This window comes from Pogona vitticeps, chromosome 3 (genome assembly GCF_051106095.1).
Source record: "Pogona vitticeps strain Pit_001003342236 chromosome 3, PviZW2.1, whole genome shotgun sequence".
Lineage (NCBI taxonomy): Eukaryota > Metazoa > Chordata > Lepidosauria > Squamata > Agamidae > Pogona > Pogona vitticeps.
In genome coordinates this window covers 43103515-43126816 of record NC_135785.1, presented here as the reverse complement: position 1 = coordinate 43126816, position 23302 = coordinate 43103515, and the positions used below count along the sequence as shown (strand labels likewise).

The 23302-nt window shown below is 39.9% G+C and overlaps 1 protein-coding gene across 10 annotated transcripts in view; it reads right to left on the bottom strand.

Annotated features, from left to right (window-relative positions):
- CROCC2 (ciliary rootlet coiled-coil, rootletin family member 2) overlaps nucleotides 1–22804 on the bottom strand; it is a 107926-nt gene extending 85122 nt beyond the window's left edge. For 2 of the 10 annotated variants that reach the window (XM_078389244.1, XM_020786425.3), the window contains exons 1-7: nucleotides 22628–22804; nucleotides 17768–17918; nucleotides 15777–15922; nucleotides 11207–11365; nucleotides 6017–6100; nucleotides 3627–3733; nucleotides 866–1031 (exon numbers count right to left, since the gene is read on the bottom strand). In XM_078389244.1, the coding sequence (XP_078245370.1) occupies nucleotides 866–1031; nucleotides 3627–3733; nucleotides 6017–6100; nucleotides 11207–11365; nucleotides 15777–15922; nucleotides 17768–17918; nucleotides 22628–22789 (975 nt within the window). In that variant the 5' untranslated portion in view covers nucleotides 22790–22804. Of the gene's footprint in view, nucleotides 1–865; nucleotides 1032–3626; nucleotides 3734–5051; nucleotides 5153–6016; nucleotides 6101–11206; nucleotides 11366–15776; nucleotides 15923–17767; nucleotides 17930–22501 lie in introns of those variants that run through there. The other 8 variants (XM_078389247.1, XM_020786422.3, XM_078389250.1 and 5 more) reach the window with 8 other exon arrangements.
- Nucleotides 22805–23302: the final 498 nt, after the last annotated feature.

Here is a 23302-nt window from a genome sequence, read left to right as displayed (position 1 = left end):
AGTAGAGGCCGCCAGTGGCAGAGGAAAAAAAATCTGTTTGAAGCAAAATGATTTGAATTGGCCCTTGTGTCATGTGATCAGATTTTTTTTTTAAAAAATCAAATTCATACATTTTGAACTTGTAGTTGTAGCCTTAGTATGAGCATTGGAAGAATCTCTGTTCTCCCCATGGGCAGTTACATCAAGGAGCCAATGACCTTCTCATAGCCCAGATGTACCAGAGGAAAATTTCCAATAGAAAAAAAGAATGTGAGATTTTTCCGTATGGATTTACTGTCATCGATTTAACACAGAGCAAAATGTGAAGAAAAATATTAATGGAAGTGCAGGCATAATGGAGGAGTATTAGATGTATTGTATGTATTTTCTAAATTACAACAAGAAACAAAATGGCACTAATGAGAGTTGGTCATGTGTTAAAATATGTTGCTGACTGAAGATTAGAAGGAAGAGGCCATGTAAGGTTATGATAGATAAAAAATAATACTTCTCTTGACAGTTAGGATGGATAGTGCCATAATACCTTTAAAATTCCTGTCAAAGTGCTTTAAAATGTTGCAAAAAGTAACTTTTGAAAGTAACTAGGTGTTTTTGTTGCACATAAAGTAACTTTAAAACAACTCATTCCATCACTTAAGTGATAATGAGTACTGTAGTTATTTTCAAGCTGTGCCACATCATGACCCACAGGGATGATGGAAGTTGTAGTATATAAAATCCGGAGGCTGACAGTTTGGGGGAAGCTGCTAGGGCATGTCCATTGATGTTCACACCATCAGTGATGTTCACACCATCAATTGTGAAACATATGGCTCTCTAATGCTGATGTAGAAAGACATTTTTAAATGTAAGCAATAGCATTTACCTCTTTGCCCTTGTGCCACTGAGACTCCTTCTGTTCCAGTTCACTCTTCAGCCTCTGCACATCAGCCACTGCCCTCTCTAGCTCCCCTGCTAGTCTATGTTTTGAGGATTTCATTTGGTCCAGCTGTTCCCGAAGCAGAGTGTTCATCTTGGAAAGGCTGGTGCTTCTAGGGCAAAAAACAAAACAAAACCCTTTAGCCAAGGACAATGTTTTCTTCCACGATCACGACAGGGCATATAATGGTTCTTTTATGTTCAAGAACTCATCAATGGCCTTATGTCCTCCTATCAAACTATCTTAACAATAGCTGTACTGGCACATTCTCTCTTTTGCAGGGAACAGTTGGGAAGAAACTTATCCTCTGCCCTGAGGGTTGGGAAACTTTTCCAGCATTCTTGGGGAGTGTGATTAATTGGGAATAATTCTTCTAAGGTGATGGGTGGAGTTAAAACCAGCAGTGGATGAGGCCGTAGTTAAAAGTAGGTGATCCCACCCCATTCATGATTTATTGATTTTCTTTTTTAAAAATTGTGTATCACTTTTCAGCCCATAGGGAGGGGGTCCCAATGGATAGCCACACATTAATTTTAATTTTAAAAAAAAAACATATTTGTTTCCAGTAAGTGAGAGAAATTAAACACCTGGATGCAATTGTGAAATTCCTCCCATGTTTGGTGGGCTTCAACCAAGGTAAAGAAGATTTCAACAAGGAAGAAAATAAAACCTGTTATTTAATTTTCTTGCATATTCTGTCAATATTGCAGTTCATGTTTTTAAAAACTTTCTTGTGTGTGTTTTGAAAGTAGTTTTTTCAAAGATATGCCACTGAGTGGTCTATTATGACAAAAGTCCATTAACATGTCCCAGGTCAAGTTCAAGTTTTTAGTGCTCACCTAAGAAACCCTCCACGGTTTGGGACCCTGCTACTTGGCGGAAAGTCTTTCCCCAAGATCATCTACTTGCACCACCAGTTCTTTCCAAGAAATGCTCCTCTGAGTCATCAACCAGAAGCTAGGCCTTCTTGGCTATGGGACCAACCCTTTAGAACCAGCTCTCAGCCGAGTTGCATCTGGCCCCCTCCCTGGCCACTTTTAAGCTGAAGACATTGCTCTTCAGAGAGGCTTCTGATTGCAACTTCGTATGATTTTTTAATTTTTGCCCTGCCATTTTATTATGAAATGTTTACTTTTACTTTTATGAATCTCTTTGTTTCTTTGTAAATGTGTCTTTGAGTTTATCATTTGTTAACTACTGAGAATAATGCATCACATTAATGGACAATATATAAATCAATGAAATAAATAGAAATAAAATAATCAAATCAGAAACCTTTCATCTGGTTTAGGCCCATGACCTTTTAGGTAACAACATTTATTTCTTGGCTTCCTATCTAGATGGGGTGAGTTTAAAAGATTGGCATGTCTCACACATTGATGAGCATAAAATAGGGGAATATTAATTGAGAACTAAATCTGACCACTAGTGAAGTATAAGGCTATAAACAAGTTGCAATCATTCAGCACAGAAATGAAAGCTGAAGTTACCATGCAATCTACAGATGTGTAAACAGTGTCAAACTATACATTGCAGACAGCACTTCATTAGAAGGCAGCATTCCTTAAGTAATGAATATACCTGGTTGTCACAGCAGCATATTTTCACACCTCCCACACTAAGCATGTTTTCCCAAGCAATTCATTATCATGAAGCAATTACTGACTTTCTTTGCAACCATGACAGCTCAGACCCAAAATTTGTCTGCCTGCAGGGAACACTAATGGATTCAACTTTCTCATTACCTGCTACCTGCATCTATATTTTGGTCCTGAGTTTCTGGAGATTATGGCAAGATTGTTTAGGAAGGTCTGATCCCAGAAATGTTGATCCCTGAGGCATAATAGCAAAGGGTACGCCCTACAATCAACTTGTATAGAACCAAAAGCCAGCCAGATTATTTTGGGACACGACACACACACACACACACAAAATCCCACAAGCAAGCATCTCTCCCTATCCCTGATAGGAACAATGCAACAACAAATAAAATATTTAACCATTTGATGCCTTTTCATGACATGCAAAATCTGCTGCCTAACTCTGCTTCATAACTGCATGCCCTGACACAGGGTGTAAGGAACTAAATCTGGACTTGTTGTGTCTAGAACAGCCATTCTCAAAAGGGGCTCTATGGCCCCCTGGGAGGTCCTGGCACATTTGAAGGGAGCCATATTTCTATTCTATTTTTCTATTCATCTGTTTGTGCTGTATCCTTGTTTAACAGGAGCCTGAAAAGAGCTCCTAAAAAGGCCATGACTCCCGCCCCCCAAGTTTGAAAATGGCTGGTCTAGAACACAGTGGGCAGAATCCTATTGCAAGTCATGTAAGTAGCATATGACAAAAAATCTACATTGCCTTAGAGGCAATTCACCACTGAGATGTACGATGTTTGATTTAAGACTGAAATACATAAGTCACATTATGATTTCAGTGAAAGACATACAGACAATGTTACCAGCAGATGAATGTCCAGTTACATATAGACATAAATCTGTATCTCAAGCAGCCAGAACAATCTTCTCTAATTCTTTGTCCTCCACTCCCCATGCGTTGGAGTACAACTCTTAGCTAGTATGCATAATCTTTACATACACTTAACGGGTTGCAGTAATCAAGTTTTATTGGCTCCAAAACAATTTAGCTGAAGGACAATGTATTGACTAAATAAAATGAACAAGCCACCAGAAGCAAGCAGCAGCCTTACCTTTGCTGTTCTTCTTCAAGGCCGAGGAGGGTGCTCTCCAGCTCTGTGCTATGATCATGTTCAAAGCGGTGTAAACGTGACTCTGTAGAGTCTAACCTTGTCTGCAGCTAAAGGGGAGGAGATGTGACAGTGTGAATAACAACAATAATTAAGGCACAGAATAATTTTGTTGCAGGAAGTTTGGAAAACACGCCTATTTGCATACACAGGATCATGTGCACAGAATCTGTTTAAGGCAACATGATGACTATTTGAAAATCCTGAAATCCTATATTTAAAAGTAATAACGAATTTTTGAGCTTACTGAACCTTAGAGAAAAAGTGTGTGTATGTGCGCATGTGCGCATGTGCTGTGCTGTGAAGTTGCAACCAACTTATAGTGATCCTAATAGGGCTTTCAAGGTAACTGAGATACTTAAGGAGTTTTTTACCAGTTACACTCCCCCAGTGAGTTTCCATGACCAAGTGGGGATTTGAACCCTGTTCTCCAGAGTCCTCTCTCAACTACACCACACTGGAAAAAAGGTAGATACAGTAATTGCATTTGAAAAAGTGTGCTGCAACCCACAAAAGCCTATTCTAAATAACGCCAGTTAGTCTTCAAGGTGTCACCAGAGAGCTTTGAATCAAACTAGACATTAAAGGCAAATGCATATTTCTCTAAAATGTTTCCATTTCTACAACAGAACACCCTCAGAGATGTGTAAGGTAAAGGTAAAGGTTCCCCTTGACATTTAGTCCAGTCATGACTGACTCTAGGGGGTGTTGCTCATCCCCGTTTCCAAGCTGTAGAGCCAGGATTGTCCATAGACAGCTTACGTGGTCATGTGGCCAGTGTGACGAGACACGGAACGGCATTACCTTCCCACCGAGGTGGTACCTATTTATCTACTCGCATTTTTACATGCTTTTGAACTGCTAGGTTGGCAGGAAATGTACATATAAAGCCCTATTTTATTGTCCAATGACCAATCTCAAGACAAAGCATGCTAAATGAAAGATGCGTGCTTCAGGAAAATCACAGGCTATGACAAACAGATGCTTTTCATTACTTGACAAGAGTATCTTTCCTTAAAAAAAGAGTATTGTCTAAGTCTGACCTTTCATTGTTTCACTGTAAGAAGAACAGCTCTTAAGGCTTAAGAATCAAAATATCTTTTTACAGTAACTTCAAGATGCTCATTTATAAACCATTGCTAAAGCGTCCATGCATGCATGCTCCTGCCTTTTTTGTCTAGACAACTTCTTCTTCGAACACCTACCAATTTAATTACTTCTGATTAAAATGCATCCTTCTATATGAAAAACCTTTGCTCACTTACAGAACCTTTTTCAAACTTATCTTCTTATTGCAACCATATTAAGAATGTGTCTTATTGCCAATGCTAGAGGGAAAAATACACTAATGTTTGTCATTTTCCCCACCTCAAGACTTGAGGAGACTATAATACACTGGTGTCCCTTGGTATCACATCTGTTCTCCTGATCCATGTCCGGTTTTGCATACAGTCAATGAGTTGTGAGCCGCATATATGAAGCAACAAAAATAATGAAATTGTGGTACCATAAAGTCCAACAAGTTTTATATGCCATAATTTTTGTGTACTGTAACCACTTTCTTCAGATGCACAGAGTTTTACTTTTATGCACAGAGATTTAGACAAATGGGGTAAGAGGGGAATATGAAATGTAGCAGAAATGCAAAATGTCCAGCATGGTGGTGATCTCTACAATGGTCATTCGGGGTTGTGAAAAGCCCTTGGGGGGGTGACAGGTCCAAATCTTAATGGTGGTCATTAGGAGTTGCTCAAAGGCCAGTGGTGGTCATACAAGAAGATCAAACATGAAGGATTATTTTAACCTTGGAGTAATGCACCTTTATAGATTTGTCTTTATGATTCTACTAAACAGGAACAAATCTGTTTTAGAACAGAGGGGCTGTTTCTTTAACACAGAGTAATAAAAGATGGTGTGCATAATGACTGTTTGGAGGAAATAATTACCTCATATATAACAGGATACTCTATACATACTAAACAAGTATGACACCGAGATCAATGAGCACCAAGGAAATCCACGAAATCCAAAAAAGAGCCTCTAAATTCAAGAAGTCTTTCATGAAATGAAGTGCCTATTGGTTGTCCACATATATGGCCCCCATGTTACCGAGAAGCACTGGATGTTCATGGAATCCATGGGCCTGTTTAAATTATAAACTATACAGGATTTCTGCCAAATGATATCATTAAGCTAGCCCTAGCCCTCAGTCTTGATATATCAGCATGGCATGTTGAGAAAGTAATATACGAATTACTCATAGTGCTAGCTGACATATTGCCACAAACTTCATCATTATCATTTATAGCAAGGAAAAAAAACACTATACAGACCGTCTGCTTTTGATGCTCACACTCAGACGTTTTTTCCAGCAGTTGCTGCTCCAGTTCTCCGCATCTTTTCTTGTACTGCAACATCTAAACCAGGAAAAGGGTAAAAGGTCTAGGTAAGAATTGGGAGAAGGCAAAAGAAGACAAAGAAAGGAACCAGTGGCCCAAATAACACAACTTAAGAGTATGTCCAGATGGGGGAAGCTGACACTTAAAATGTTCTTATTTGTAGTGCAATCTATTTTATCGCTCACTTGAGTGATCCTTCCATTCACACTGATAGATATTTCTTCTCCCATGAGAAGGGTCCACACAAGTCTTGGGATTACCCCAATTTGTCTCCCTTTTGAGTAACAACATTCCCCTTCATTCCCCCTTCCCCACCTTTTCCTGTGGACATCTTTCAGCAGGCCGTCATGACTTTCCTTTATGTTGTTGTTGTTAAATGAAGGGAGGGAAATATTGCTAAAAATCCCATCCCTGTGGCTCAGTTTGTGAATTGGATACAGAAGAAACTAAAATACATGCAGGAAATACCTAGAAAGAGCCTGGAAGATGGGTAGTACAAACAAAAAGCTTATCGTGATGCAAAAGCCTTGGGCCCAGATTTCTCTATGGAGGCACAAATATCTGCTGTGCCCAAGAGTACCTTTTATCTACTCTGTCTGATTACACAGATGCGCTCCTACCTGGATGTGAAATTTATTGCTAACCTCTAAAATAAACTACTGTAATGCTGTCTGCATAGGGCTGTCCTTAAAGATGATATGGAAACTCCAGCAGATCCAAAACATGGCTGTTAGAATGATTACAGGTACCAGCTGATATGAACACATATCTCAAGTCTTGGGACACTTTCATTGGCTCCCTGTTAACCATGTTTCCCTGAAAATAAGACAGGGTCTTATATTAATTTTTGCTCAAAAAAAAAAAAAACAAAAAAAACATTAGGGCTTATTTTCAGGGGATGTCTTTTTCATGTACAACAATCTACATTTATTCAAACACAGTCATATCATCTTCTTCTGGTTGCTGCACAATAGTGGAGGGTGGGGTTTCACTTAACTAGCGCTTATTTTGGGGGTAGGGCTTATATTACGAGCATCCTGAAAAATCATACTAGGGCTTATTTTCAGGTTAGGTCTTATTTTCGGGGCAACAGGGTAGTTTCTATGGCCAGTTCAAGGTGCTGGTTACAACCTATGAAGCTCCCAATGTTTTAGGGCCTCAATACTTCTTGGAAAATCTCTCCTACAAAATGGCTACCTCTCCCACCTGCTCCTCACACACTTTGATGTTAAAAATTATGACATCTTAGAAGGTCAAAAGGGCTAATACCAGGAATTGTGTTTTCTCAGTCATGACTCCTTCCTTCTGGAATAAGTTTCCTACAGAGGTTTGTCAGGCGCCATTCCTCTCAGTTTTCAGGAAGTTAATTAAAAACAAACTGTATAAAGATGCCATTTACTAGAATTTTAATAATTGACTCAGGATGTCCAATTATATTTCTTTAATTCGTTTAAATGCAGATTTTATCAATTAAGCTAGAGACAGTGTTTTACTGTATTTACTGATTTTGTGCATTTGTTGTACGAGTCTAATTATGTTTGGATGAGTTGTGAACTTCCTGGAGATTTTTCCTATCGATGGGGCAGTATAAATGAAAAAAAATATATATATATATATTTTTAAAAAACATAAATTCTTGAGAGATTCAGGAATGATGTCTCACGCATCTAGGAAGCCATTTGACACTACAGCACTATGCAACTATTATAGCCTGGAAGCAGGGATGGCTGTAACTGTGCAGGGGATATTACCCTCACTCTGGGAACATCATCCTCAACATTGCCTTCAGATGTCAACTTCTGGACATCCAGCACAAAGTGCTTAAGAGGCCTTTGTAAGCATGTTTGGTTGAATACACAACTCATGCAACATTGGGAACCTTCTTAGCCCTGTTCAGGCATGATGCCTGAATCCATATAAGGCTGATTTATTTATTTTATTTTATTCAATTTTTACTCAAGTGGCCAAGTCACTACTCTGGGTGGCCTACAATAAAAGCATCCACAACATAAAGTAAGATTAAATAATAAACAATAATTATGATATTAAAAAGTAGATAAAATCCTAAGACTAAGTGGGTGGTGGAGATGTGGAGATATAAACCATGTCCCCCACACCATCCAGAAGTTAATAAGACTTTTATATATTTTTGAATGTTGCAAAAGAGCCTATATGCACATTCAGCTGAAAATGCTTACAGTGCTGCTATGAATGGAATCTCAGCTTTATTGGAGTTTTTGATTACACGAGTGCTTGAAAAATGTTCATCTGTATGTGCTTATAAATAGGCTTCTTTGCAGAATTTTGCATGAAACAGGTAAAAGTCTTGCTAAGCAGGGGGGGATGTAGGGAGTTGGGCTTACTTGCATGTCTCTGTCCTCAGCACTGATTTGGCCCTACAGAAATTCAAGCATAGTTCCTATTAGAGATTCCTTCAAACACAGTTAAAAAGGCAATACAGGTTTATTAGGGGGCTAAAATCAGTGATAGTCTCAACTAGAACAGGCCCATCGAAATCAGTATATACATTACTTGCGACAAACAGGTCCAGTTGGTTTCAATAGCATAGTGTCATTGGAATAACACTGGATTTCTCCCCCTGTAATTGATTATTGATACAGTATCTTTCTTCAATTTTTACCATCAAAACATATAGTGAGGTGTTTCCTATGTTTTAACTTATGGTATACTTTGCAACAGCTATTGCGTATTTTTTAAGAACCCATCCTTATGAACACAGAGCTGGCACCCCTCGCCCTCCAGCCTCTTCTATATTGTTTACATGGCAAATTATTTGTCTAAATAGTTCAAGAGCAGAACAAATTTTAAACTCCATTGCTCCTCACCATTATTTTGTTTTGTTCCAAATGTTTATTTCCTGCCTTTCTGCCTCAGTGTGAGGCACTCAGGGGGACTTACAGTAACAACAAAATGAATAAAATGAGGAGGGAAGGGAAGATGAAAAACAGGGTTGAACACACAGAAGACAGCAAAGAATAAAACCAAATGGTATCATGGGGTTAAGCAAAACACAAATCAGTCAATCAGAGAAGAATATTAATCATAAAAAATAAAGGGTCTTGTAGCATCTTAAAGACTAACAAATTTTGTCTGAAGACTTCAAGCCTACGACGTAAATAAAACTTCACTAGATTAAGGGAATTTTATCAGTGCATGATGATGAAGTGGGCTGTAGTCCATAAAAGCATATGCCTTAAAAATCTGTTAGTCTTTAAAGTATTAAAAAATAAAAGTCTTAATGTGCCATAAGATTTGTTTTTGCTTTGTTAGATTTATCTACCCACTATCCTGTTCAGGCTGAAGCAGGATGAAAGCCTTTTGGGCAGTGCTGTAGTAAAAAATTAAATGGTACTGATACTCAACATAAAACCCCTGTAACCAGCCCCAACATAAGAAGAGCCCAAACATGCAAACAGTTGAACCAACAAACAAAGAACTGGTCTTTTGTCACTCTAATGGCTTTTAACTGCCAAGTCAACATCGAAGAGACCTCAAATCCTTGGCATTACAAGGAGGATAGCTTGCAACAATATATTGTTCCTGTAATGCCCATATCTCTGCAGCTATTGTGAAGATTGCAGCTAAACTTAGAGGAAAACAGGAAAGCCTCAGGGGACTGGAAGATGATGCCATTGCCCTGCAACTTAAAAAGTCTTGGAGCTTCTGCCCTGTAAGTCCTGGATTTGCTACAGTACTACTTTATGGAGTAACAAAAATCCTCACAGTTGACATTGTCATAGGATGGGGACACTTGTATCTCCCGGGGGAAGAGGCAAGTCAAAGTTTAGGACTAGTAACACAGAGGCACGCTGATGCTTTCCGACCAAGCTGGCCTCTGTTGTTGATGGGGTATACAAAGAGAGAGCCTCTGCATATGAGCCCAGAGAGAGGACAGCAACACATGGTAGAAGGCAGTACCTTCAGAATCTTGGTCCTAAGCCATGTAAGGACATCAAAATTAAAATAGAGCTAACATTGAATGGAGCCTAACAGTGAAATAAAACATGGTGCAGCAGCAAGGAAATGCAATAATCAGATACATTCAGCTAAAGTTGTGAGGAACTTGTCAAAAGCAGTCTCTCCTGCAGAGCACTTTACGATAATCCAGGCTTGATGAAGATACGTATCTGGTATGTGACTACAGCTAGATATACATTCTTCAGAAATGGTTGCAGTTGGCATAAACATGACAAAGTAATTCCTAGCCAAGATGCTTTCGGAATTTCCAAAAGGCTCAACAGCCTTCCAAACAGCAAACCTAGTTCTTCAAAGAAACTGTAATCCCGCCCTCAACAGGCTGAACAAATAAATCCCTTTTTTTCCAGACAAGTAGCTCAGGTATGTCCATTTTATCAGAATTAAATTTCAGTCTGTCTGCCCTTAACCAGCCTGTGACTGATTCTGAACAATGACTTAGAACGTCCACCTTTAGTTCTATGCTTGTCTGGACAACATTTGTGTACACCTCATCCTCCAAACTGTTGCTTTATTGGCAAAGTGTTGAAGTAGGTTTATGATGCATAATAGGATAAATTGTATTTGATCTTGAAGTAATGTATTACAAGTAACTAGACTGCCTACAAACTAATGCTTTTTGGATAATGACACTAATAAGGCTGTTACTTTGAAAAAGTGACATGACAACTTATTACAGCCCTTTAGGAGCATAGCAAGTAGTGTTTGCTAATTATACCTACAACTTTGCTGGGAGAGTCAGAGGGGATAATGTCTATATTTTTATGCGCTTTTCTAAAAGGTAAAAAGCAAGTAAAAAAAGTAACACATCAGTAACATTTTATGTAATTAATTACAGTACTTTTAAAATAATAAATGACACTGATGAGATACTTTCCCAAAAGCATTGAGTTGCAGGTTGCATTTCAAAGTCTAACCTATATTCTGCATCCATATTGCAATCTAAGCTGGAAAGAACTGATAACTGGTCCAAGGAGATGAATCGCCTATGTTTTTTAAATGGAGAAACCAGGACTAAAACGGTAAAAGGAAAACTTTTGCAGTTTCACTGTTCAGTTCTTAGGGAATTCATCCAAGAGACCCTTCATTTTGCCATTCAGGAAGCCTGGCCAAGGTCCTTCTACCCACCTTATTCTGCATCTTCTGCACTAGCTGAGCCTGGCGCTGCTGCCCATCTTGGAAAGCTTGCAGCTTGCGCTTGTACACCTTCTCATCCTCTTTAAACTGCTGCCTCATCTGCAGGAACAGGGTGCTTCCTTCCATTTCTCCTCGCAGTGCTTGCTCCAGCTATAAAAGCAAATGCCCTCCCTGATCCAAATGGCAAAGCAAGGATCAAGAGCCAAACAGCAAGAAATCAAGGTTTGGCTCCTCCAGTGTCATAAAATACAATGTATAAGGATGCAACCATATGAATGAAAAAATATCTGCCTTTGAAAACAAGTGGCTCATCTGTAGAACTACAATGTTTCCAGCAAGGCTTTCACTTTTTTGGAGATTTTTCAGCAAGATAATTTGCTTTTGTTTGCTGTGGGTTTTTTGGGCTCTTTGGCCGTGTTCTGAAGGTTGTTCTTCCTAACATTTTGGTAGTCTCTGTGGCCGGCATCTTCAGAGGACAGGAGTCAGAACTCTGTCTGTGCTCTGGGTCGGCCACAGAGACTGGCGAAACGTTAGGAAGAACAACCTTCAGAACACGGCCAAAGAGCCCAGAAAACCCACAACAACCATCAGATCCCAGCCACGAAAGCCTTCGAGAATACATTGAATTTGTTTTTCTCTGAAATGCAGAAACTGAAACACTTAAAATCTATGTGCTCACTGAATTTTGTAAGTTTAAGAACACTGCATATATGCATACTTTGCAGACATTCAATTTGCAATCTTTGTTGAACAGAAGGAAGAGCATTTATGGACAAAGAAAAAGGTTTACATTCCTAAATACATTTAGTAAGAAGGAAGCCCCTCTGAACACACAGGAACTTACTTCTTGGCAAACATGCAGGGGATTGCACTGCCCATCTCAAATAGAGCCTCAGATATTGGGCCACAGGGTTCCTCTGCCAAATGAGAGACAACAGCGAGTTACTGGAGAGATGGCCTTCTAAGCAATGATGCCACACTTGTGGAAAGAATGACCCCCTCATAGAAGTTTGCCTGCCACCTACATTTTCTTTCTTTCGGCATCAGGTTTAGCCTTTCTCTCTTTCTCATCTTAAGCTCTTTTAGTGGTTTCAGCTTTGCCCATTTATGCTTAGTATTGTGAGTTTCATTCATTTTTATATTACCCAATCATATGATTATGGCTTGACTGGGTTTTTATGCTTAAAACATTTGGGCTGAAAACCTATTGTGCCTTGCAACCTGGGTGCAACACTCCATGGAGCTTTTTTGGAACTTGTGCAAAGACACATCTAGTACTGTACCTACTCGAGCAAGCACAACTCCACTGACAACGTCAATTCCCACCTTGCCTGACAGCATGATGAGGATTGTGGGAGGAGTCCTATGTTCCATCTGTGATCTTTATCATTAACTGGCCAAAGAATGTTGCTAATGGATGCTAAACAAATAGTGGAAATAAGTAGCTTTGTGGCAGCTGCATTGCATAAAAAGGGTTATGCCCTCTTGATCCCTCACAGATGTTGTCAGAATGAACAGCGGTGTGTGAAAGAGGCAATTGGGATGCAAGGAAGGCTAGTGCTCAGGAGACCACCAAAGTTCATTAAACTGACATTGCTTTTTCTGTTGTGTTTGGAGGACATATGAACAGGGTTTTTTTTATCCTGTCACACCATAATTTTTGCATCCAGAAACCACAGTTTAGAGAAAACTACTTTTCAATTATATTTTCTCTAAGCTATGGTTTCTAAAGTAAAAGCACAAATATGAGAGGATAAGGATAAACCTGTTGTAACTAAAGGCACTCCACAACTATGACAGGAAGAGGAAATGGAATTCAAAAGCTGCATGAATCAAGACTTCACCCATTCATCCTGCCTGCTTCTGCTTTCCCAGTATCATTCATTCTATTAGTGCCATTCAGTTACAATGAGCAATTGGGTGGAGGGCAGTGGTCCCAGTTTGCTGGAATAACTTTTGGTAATGTTCGATGCTAAGTCAGACCTGGAACTCTGTGCTTGCCATGAGGACTGGAATGAGGGATTGTTTGACTTACAATTATTTATGCTCTTCTGGATGGGAACATTTGTCTAGCCAAGAATGAACCCCATACTCTTCAGGCACCAACCCAAATGTCATGTATTTATGTGGAGAAAGAGGCTACACAGTGTAACACTATAACCAGCTGCAACTGGAGCCTCTCCAGAAAGTAGCGGCATGTGAAATCAGGGCTAAACATCCTGTCCACTCTAGCACGCCTGAGAAAATCTCAATGGGTTATGTTTGCACATCATAATCTCTCCCCATTTGCACACCAGAATGTGATTCTTGGTTGTTCTCCTTCAAAGGGACAATTCTGTAGTGGATTGCAGGCTGACTGATTGGATTTAAAAGCTGCTCTGCCATTTGATTTCGATGTTCATAAGAAACATTTTTTAAAAAAGAACAATTACCCTCTTCTGTGCAGTGATGTCAACACATGATGCTTATTTAAATGTTTATATATTCTGCTCCTAGAAATAACATGCTCACCCTCTCTGTCATGGGAAACACAATGCAGCAAGAGTGGCCCAAATGCAGGCTCTACAGGGAAGACCTATGACTGGCAACTCTTAAGAACACACATTTTCAAAAGAACAGGGAAAACACATGTCTGGCAAATAATTCAAATGAAATACAGTAATTACATTTTAAGAGTTTATTAGAAAAAATTAATCATGGCTGTTGCTGAGCTTATGTTGACGGGCACAGCAAGTCCAAAGAAGAAAGCATGTAGAAGCCCATTGCACTGCCTAAATGCTGCTAAATTATGCCGGCTAGAAAGGACAATAGGTTTCATGTTTTTTCCTGATTCCCCACTACAATTGTTGGACCACTACAGAGTGGTATAGCAAAGTGTTAGAGTAGAACTTTGGAGATCTGGGTTCAAATCTCCATTCAGTAATGGAAACTAACTGGCATGATGGCAATGATAAAATCACTCCTTAAACATCTCATAAACCTTGAAGACCTTAACAAGGTTGTCATACTTCAGAAGCAACTTAGCCATACAACGAGTGGAAGGAATTTACTATGCAAGTTCTGAAGCTGATACAGTTTTCTTGGAGCTTCTACCGTCTTCAATTGCTCTGGCAAAAATATGCTGTTTCCCAGATAGCAGATATAGAATCTAGAGGCCACCTCTTACCATATATAAAGAGAGGAGCCGGTGGGTGGGCAGAGGAATACAGAACACATACAAACTTCTCAGGGGAGAACTTTGCTAGAGTGAGTCATACAGTAGATACAGCTTTTTATTTCTGCTGATGGAGGAGTCTCTTTTCCACACAGAGCAAAATGGTTTTCTTAACCCATTGATAGCTTATTTGCATCTTTCTGGCCAATCAGCCTATCCTTGTGTAATTCCTTTATATATGTGTCTTTCTGTACATGTATCTTTAGCCTTACAATGGGAAAAGACACTAATTTTTCCAGATACATTTTGTGCGAAATATTGAAAAACTGATGAGAGAAAAAACACTGGCTGAAATCCTGTTTTTTGAATTATGCTTTGTCATCATCAGCTGCAACGTGTTTTTTTTAATATTAAAAAATTCAAATTGTTCTGCTCCCCAAAGGCACCGAGGCTCCTTTGTGAACCCCTTCCTCCTGGGAAAACCGTTAGGTGCTGCAGGATGAGGGAGGGAGTCTTTAATTTTTGAAAATCATCAGTGGGATGAGTTTACCACTGGCAGTGATTTCAGAAATTAGAGACTTTACCCTATCGTGCAGCCACAAATGACTTCCCCATGACAAGTAGGATCCCAAAGGAACCTTGGAAATTTGGGGGAGGGCATACATTTTTTCATACCCAAAAACCTGCCATAGCTGACGACATCATCAGCCTTGGGTGGTTTAAGTCATATTTATGGATTTCATCTTCTGTATCAACAGACTTTGCCCTACAAAATTAGAGTATATCAGAAAATGGGCTGGGGTGGTAGTTTTCCAACCATTACAGGATCCATACCATTGAAAAGAAGCCTGATGCTTTTGCTGATTTTCTTATACTAGCTGAAGTTAGAAATGTTGTCTTCTTGTAGCTGACATTCTATTCATTCTTCCTTTGTAATCCTAAAGTTTCTTAAACCTGAGGTACCACAACCCCTAGTTGTTTGTAAGATAGATATCAGCCCTTCCCAACTTGGTGTTCTCCAGATGTGAGGGACAACAATGCCCATCACCACCAGCCAGTACATGAAAGGGGCCACATTTGGAGCAGGCTGATATGTTTGGCCATGTCACATGCAATGCACAGGGATAGCTCAGACTGTGAGGACTTTTTAAAAAAATATACACCTTCAAGGTTTGTCTTGGCAATGTAAGGTTTCTGTCAATTCACTAGTAAACCTCCTAGCCTCAGTCACCACCCACTGTTAGTCATACGACTTTCTTATCTAAAACATCTACAAGAAAGATTGTTAGATATTCATTTTGTCATGGAATACTTTGTTGCATTTATATTCTGAAAGACGCAAGCACTGCCCAGGATGACTCAACACAAATGTCAGTTTTTAAAATGTGGTTGTAATTCTGATCTTACCCTCTCATTAACGGCATGGTATTTGCTAGCCAGCTCATCCTTCTCTGCACGAGTGTAGGCCAACAGGTCCTCAAGGCGTGAGAGCTCTTTCTGCAAAAGGCAGTTTTCTTCTTGCATATTGACTGAAAGAGCTGTTCCTGTCAAAGCTGGGAACAGTGATAGAAGGAGAAATTAGCTGTAAGACAGACAACTTTAATTAACATCTTCCTGTTCTACGTATAGATTTCTCAGGAGATAGATAAGGTGGTCAGGTACTCCCATTTCTTTAAGAACTTGCTATAGTTTGTTGTGGTCCACACAGTCAAAGGCTTTTGCATAGTCAATGAAGCAGAAGTAGATGTTTTTCTGGAACTCTCCAGCTTTCTCCATAATCCAGCGCATGTTAGCAATTTGGTCTCTAGTTCCTCTGCCCCTTTGAAATCCAGCTTGTAATTCTGGGAGTTCTCGGTCCACATGCTGCTGAAGCCTACCTTGGAGGATTTTGAGCATAACCTTGCTAGCATGTGAAATGAGTGCAATTGGATGATAGTTGGAGCCTTCTTTGGCACTGCCCTTCTTTGGGATTGGGATGTAGACTGATCTTTTCCAATCCTCTGGCCACCGCTGAGTTTTCCAAATTTGCTGGCATATTGAGTGTAGCACCTTAACAGCATCATCTTTTAAGATTTTTGCATTACTGTGATTGAAAGGTCTGCCTTGGATTCATACTGAAATCATTCTATCATCTTTAGTATGTACTTCTGGGGAAATAACTAGAATATAAATTGAGTGTAAAAACTTTTCTGCCATGTGTAACACTTCTGTCTATTGCAGAAAAATAATTCTATAATAGGATTCTTTTCAGAAAGAACTTTGTGAAAGCATTTTCCATTGAAAGATTACTGCTTTAGTCTACAAAGCAGTGCCTTCTTTCTTTCCTTTAATATTGAGATAGCATTACTTAGAAAGGGTGCTAACATAGAGATAAGAGGTCTAACTTTAGCAACACATCTGTACAAATGAATTACTGACTGAAATCCAAAAGTAAGTCACAACTAGAGTAGACTATTGAATCCATTAAATTTGCACAAGTTTTGATGCACTAAATTCCCACTGATTGAATGGGCCTACTCTAGTTGCAACTCACTATTAAATTTTAGATACTATCTCTTACTACTTATCCTCCAAGGCCACTTTTTAGGTCTTAAAATACCTTCTCCAGGAATAGAATCCCAGCTTAACTGATGTCACACCAGAAATGCAACTGTGGAATAAAGAAGGTACGTGGGGAGCTGCCTGGAGAAGGCTTCTTAATGTCACACCAGCCTGGCGATTACAGAGAGGATGATGAATTTCCACATGGAACTTGGACACTTGGACTCATTCCAGCTCTGGCCCAGACAAGTTGAGTGCTGCCTTACAAGTTGCTTAACATTTCTGTACATATATGAAAACAAGGGCGAATTATTTTCTTTTGTCTTCTAGCTGCCTGGACTCTATAATTTCCCCTTATTTTCTAATTGATCAGTACTTGACACTGTTGGTTGCAGGTGAGAGTCAAAACATTCGGGAACTCTCTCCCACTATGATTTTGTAAATTAAAGAATCAATGATATCCTTTAGGAATGTAGATGAAGCAATGATTCCCCCGCCCCCAAAAGAAAACCTATTCCTTGAACATAGGAGAATTATAGTGCAATTCTGCCTGAAAGATAAACCAGCTATACAGCATCCAAACAGGACAGAAGTTGTTGATTTTCTGTAGCACTGTGAAAAAGTCAGACTGCTAACTGCACATTAGAAGAGAGAACTTCAATCATAAAGGTAGTGACTAGGTTTTCGGACAGATATGTCCAATACAACTTTACATCTAATAACAAGCCACTCTTGAAAGCCTCTGGTCTCCCAGGGGCTCAATTTCCTGTTTTCCTGCATCTGCTCCTGTATTCCTGTTCTGTCCCCAGTTATGTAATGACATATGCTGTGTAGCTCTATCCAGTACAAGGCAGTACCTTGGGATGACGGCTCAGACAAACTCTGTGTGATGATCTGTCGAATCCTGGCTGGGATAGTTGTGGGTGCAGCAATCTGTCCTTCACCTCTCACAGTCAAAGCTTTATCATCATGGCTTGCTCTGGGATGAAGCACCGTGTCCTCTAGTTTCTGAAATATAGCTGAAAGTCAAACCATGGCTGTAATGTTTGTTGATGTTCTTTTGACTCTTAGGCAAAAATAACTTCCATGTGATAACGTAAAACCTAGGTCCCATCACCACTATAATTGCTTCACACAATTAAAGAGGTACTGGAGACACACAGTTGGTTCCACCTAAACTGCCCTCCTTCTTTGTGTTTTGAGCATGTATAATTAAGAAGGACAACCCAGTGTGTGATAGCCTTCATGTCTGTAGGCTCCCTGAAAAAATAGAACGCTGTATGATCTACATTCACAGACATCTGTAATCACAGGCATCCAGTTCTGAGATATGCACATTTAACATATTTTGAGTCCAGGGAGCTGTGTGACTTTGGCTGGGCTGGGTTTTAAGATCACTCTGACTGGATGAAGGCAGATCTAAATCTGTTGAAGTGAATGGTCATCATATTGGGAAGTGGGGGCAGGGAGTGCATGCAAAAGTAGCTATCTTATATTGGGCTACATGAATTGTTGTATATCTATGGATAATAAAATCATAATTATTAGAATGTAGTTTGTTAAAACATTTCTTGACCCAGATAACACATTCTAAAGCCTTGATTGTGGTACCACAACCAAAGTAGGCTGAGTGTAACACAATTTAATAATTCTGTGTTCCAGTCATGGAATATGGCATTTCTTGATGCAGTCTTTGGAAAAATTTGGAACTATTTATGATTGGATTTTTTTTCATGCAAGACCTTGAAAAGCAACACAGCATATGCTTATATGTTTGTGAATTCACCCACTTTAGCAAATGACAGACATCATATACTATCTCTATAAACATGGTGTTCTACATTGTCCTGGTGTGACATACCCCATCTTTAAAATGGGTACTAGCTAAATTTTGAACAATATAGAGGGTAGGAAAAAAAATACTTTTGACAGCAGCTTTGTTTACTTTGGGCAACTGGCCTAGCTACTGCTGCCATGTTGCCTCTCCAGTCCTCCCTGGGGCCAAGTCAGTTTTCAGACCAAAGCAGGCTTCCTCTCCTTGTTCTATTAGGCACCATGCAGATTTCAGATTATACATCAGGCTCCTGCTACTGGCACAAAAAGCCCTGAGTGGGAAAGTAGCTTTGACAACTTATCCATCCCCCTTTAAACCATTTTTAGAGCTTTCTCCTTTTTAAAACAAGAGATGCCACATGTGAGTATGAAAACTGCAAGACCTGCAAAAATTCCAGCTGTAACATTCAGGCCACTTAGCAGTAAAAGCACTGATTCAAATATTGTGGTTTTGTAATGAATTGCAGCTGTAACACAGAAAACTCTCTGCATAGGACCCATGGAGACAGCTACTCCCTCTGCATCTGGTGAGATCAGCACAGCTGTGGCAGCTGTGCAGAGCAGCCACTGGTGAAGGATCTCTGTGTGAGTTGACATGGTCCATTCACCAAAAAGGGGAAAAAGCACTGTTTACCAATAAGGGTACCACAAAATGGTTCCCTCGGGAGTGACAAGATTTAAAAATCTAATAAAAGTAAAGTAAAAAAAGTTAGAGTTACTCCATTTCTTTATTATTATTCCATTTCTTTCAGGCTGTAAGAATACAGGCAAGTGAGATAATTTTAACAATATCAGTTTCATAGCATTTCAACCAGTGCTTCCCACTCTCAGCATAAATACCATACATAACAAAGTAAATGGCAGCTTAACACTTAGGTGTGAAAATGCAGTCAATGTTGGAAAGGAAGCAACAAGCCTCTTTTTGTTTCATATTAAACAAGTGTGAAGAAGGTGCAATATATCACAGAAGTGAGTATACAGCTTGTATAACAGGGGGACAGCACATTCACACTGTTATACAAGCTGTATACTCATTGCTTTACATTGTAGCCAAGTGTCATTTCTTCAGTGTTGTTACATGAAAATATATACTAAAATATTTATGAAATGTGAGGGGGTGTACTCACTTCCCTGATATACTGTATATCCTCATAATGGTGCGCTTTCAATTTTTTAAAAGAGAAATTTAGGAGAATGGGGTTATAGGATGATCACCACATCCCCCCTCGCAGACCAACTGAAGTTCAGATCTTGAGACCATCACAACCTCTCACCCTAACTGTTATTGCACAGCGATTTACTACACTCATGTGGGTGTGATGATAGACAGCAATTATTTGTACTAGACTCTATTTCCTTTTGTTTGGAGAGTTTGTTTTCCTGACCTGGAAACATTTGGGACTGGTCAGGAAATCCTTCACACAACAGGGAGAAGCTTCATGGCAGTGGCAGTTGGATGTGATGGATGAAGACAGGAAGTTGCTGCCAGGGTATGGGGATTGAAACATGCAAATAGTGTAGTATCACATTGGCAAAATTCTTTACCTCTAGACAAGGCCAAACCTACCATTAGGCAGATTGTGGCAACTACTTCAATGCTGGGGGAGGGACAGCAAGTGATCTTGGTGTTTCTTCTGAGGCCCCAGCCATTGCTCTTTTTTGGAGGGCAGAGGCATTCAGGTATCATACAATTGTCTCTGTGCCCCCTAACTGAGCCTGCTGTCCTCAGGCATGGTATAGCATTATATGTACACAATTGTATATGGAATGAAAGAGTGAACGCTATTTTGATCTGTGTCTCAGGTGGCAAAACATATTGGGTTGGGTCTAGCTCTAGAATGGGGGATACCAAAAGAGGAAATGACTCAACAGGCCTACTGGTTTTAGAGGGTGGGGGAAGTTAGGAAAACATTTTTGGTCATATTTTCTGAAAAGATAATTGTGGGGTTTTTAGTCTTTACTTCTTTTAAACATTCTGTTTCTATAAAGCTAAAGATGACACTCTGTAGAATTTGTGTCACGCCATAATAGTCAGCGAAATAAATAATATCCCCAGATAAACCTGGAGAAGGCAGGTACCTAATGACTTAGACATAAGTCTCATTGAATTCAATGGTCCTTGCTCCCAAACAAATATATATGATCACACTAAAGACTGCAATCTTATTCTTTGGGAATAAATCAACTCAACTCAGTGAGTTTAGTTTACCTCTTTAGTCATCTACCCTTTCAGTGTTAATTCTTATTTCTGAAACCTCACTGCCATCTAGTGTCTTTTGAAATGCCAACAACATTCACAGAGCTTCAACCCGTATTAGAAATCCACGGTGTCATGAAAACGCACACCAACTGAGCAGAGGTTAAGGCATTAAAATGTCAAATACGGACTTTTATATAGCATATCCTTAAAATCTTCAGTTGAAGTAAAGGATAGTCATGTGGTCCAAACAAAATAAAATACAAATGCAAAAACAGGTTATACCTTTATAGACCACTAAAAAAGTCATCCAATAAACAAGCTTTCATGGATTAAAACACAACTTCATCAGATTTGTAACCAGTATGAAGAACTTAAAGTCAAAAGTACATGACAAGATGTGTTTTGCCAGGAAAGTTGCTCTTAGATGTTACATCTAGCAGTTTGTGACAAGATGAGTTTTGCCAGGTTTGTCTCTTAAGATGGAAGTCTGCTGTTTTATGATTACAGTTTAAGCAGCTGTGGAATGAGTGTCACAACCTAGTTCTCCAAAGTACAGACCATGTGTACCTCTCCATTTGGTGTTTGTTTGAAACAGACATATTCCTGCTTGGCGGGGTGGGGAGGGTGAGAGCCTAAGTCCTCCCTCTGGGAACTGGGGTGATAATTTAGTAAACTCACTAGGTTTAGCTAACTGGGGTCAAATTAAATCTTTTAGGCACTCCACTTCCTGCAGAATGCATGTAGCCACAATGAGAAAAGGTATTCTCAGATGGCAAACAGCAGGAAGAAAAACATCCCTCTACCAGACTAGATGGCTTCTTTCTTCCTGTTATAATAAACTCTCCATAAATATTCCATGGAAAATGTAGAAGCCAGCCTTTACACTGAGTCAGATCCTGAAACTCTTTGGTTCACTACTGATCTCTCTGACCAGCAACAGCATCTCAGAGTTTCAGCATTTTTTTCCTATCGGTCAGCCTAGAGATGCTGGGGTGGAAGCTGGAATCTTTTGCCGAACACTTAATGTTTTACCATTGAACTATGCAGCCCATAGTAAAAACCCAGCAAAGACATGAAATAGACCAGGATAAGAAATAGCTCCCAGTCCAAAGTCACTCACTGATCTTCATGGTCAGGGTAGGGATTTGAACGTGCATCTCCCCATTTCAAAACCTTAACTATTGACATTTGCACACATTTATTTATTTATTTATTATTTAATTAATTCATACCAAAAGATCACCAAGGGTAATTGTAACCCATAGAATTAAAACAGATGCAAATTTTAATCTTCCTCGGTTTTCTTTGAGGGACCAGAAATCATTAGCCTGTCCAAACTAGTGGTGTGAAAGGGAGGAAGACACAAATTACCATCATTACATTTTTTCTTTGGTTAGAAGGTTGTACTTTTGTCCGTCAAAAGGAAAGAGAATCCTTTCCTTTGCTGGCTGGGTGCTTTGCACTGAAAGGGGAATATACAGTTTGCGGAGGGGCGCTCTGCTCACTTTCCTCGGAAATGAGCTGCTGCAAAGCATGACAAAGCCACTCCTTCACTGACCTGGATTGCAGCCTCCAGCTGCAAACTCGGCTTCTCCTCGCTCATCGTTCAAGGCCTGGACAAGGACTTGAAAGGAAGACCCGGCGCTGGCCGACCAACTATATTCAAAAGCAGAGGAAAAGGTACCTGTTCGCGCTCCAACAGGCTCGACAGAAAGATGGCATTCTTGGAGAGACAGTTACTCTCTGTCGCGTCTCCTCCTCTGCTGTTCAGAGTGGAAGAGGCATGCAGTGCGGCCCGGGCGCGGTTGCTGGGGCAACGGGGACGCCGAGTGCCCACTGTCGCCATAGAAACAGAACGCGGCCCGGGGTTGCCGCGGCGACCAGGGGATGCGGCAAACTGAAACCGGCCAAACTGAGGAGGAGAAAGCGGGAGAAGTCCGCGTCTTGGGGCGAAGGAGGCAAGAGACTAGTCGTGAGGCAAGGCGACTTGGGAACTCTGTCCCCGTACCTGTTATTTAGCCGCCATCCACTTTAGTCTTAACACATGACAGGATAGATCGAGTCGTCCTAACGACCAACCTACTACAAAAAAGAAGAAGCATTATATCCCACTTTATATGACTTTATTAATTGTCGTCTTCTCCCTATTCATGCAATACGATTAGTCAGGCTACAATCGTAAATTCGATCGAACATACTGGAATTTATTTCAGTCACCGGTTCTCAGCCTCAGCTAACTAGGCAAACAGCCTGGGAAGTTACTGTTTTTGTTAAAAATTGGGATATTGATACCCTCTTTCTTTTCTGTCTCCTCTGCTCCTTTTCTTTCTCACTGGCATTCCAGTGGTGGTGCTTCTTC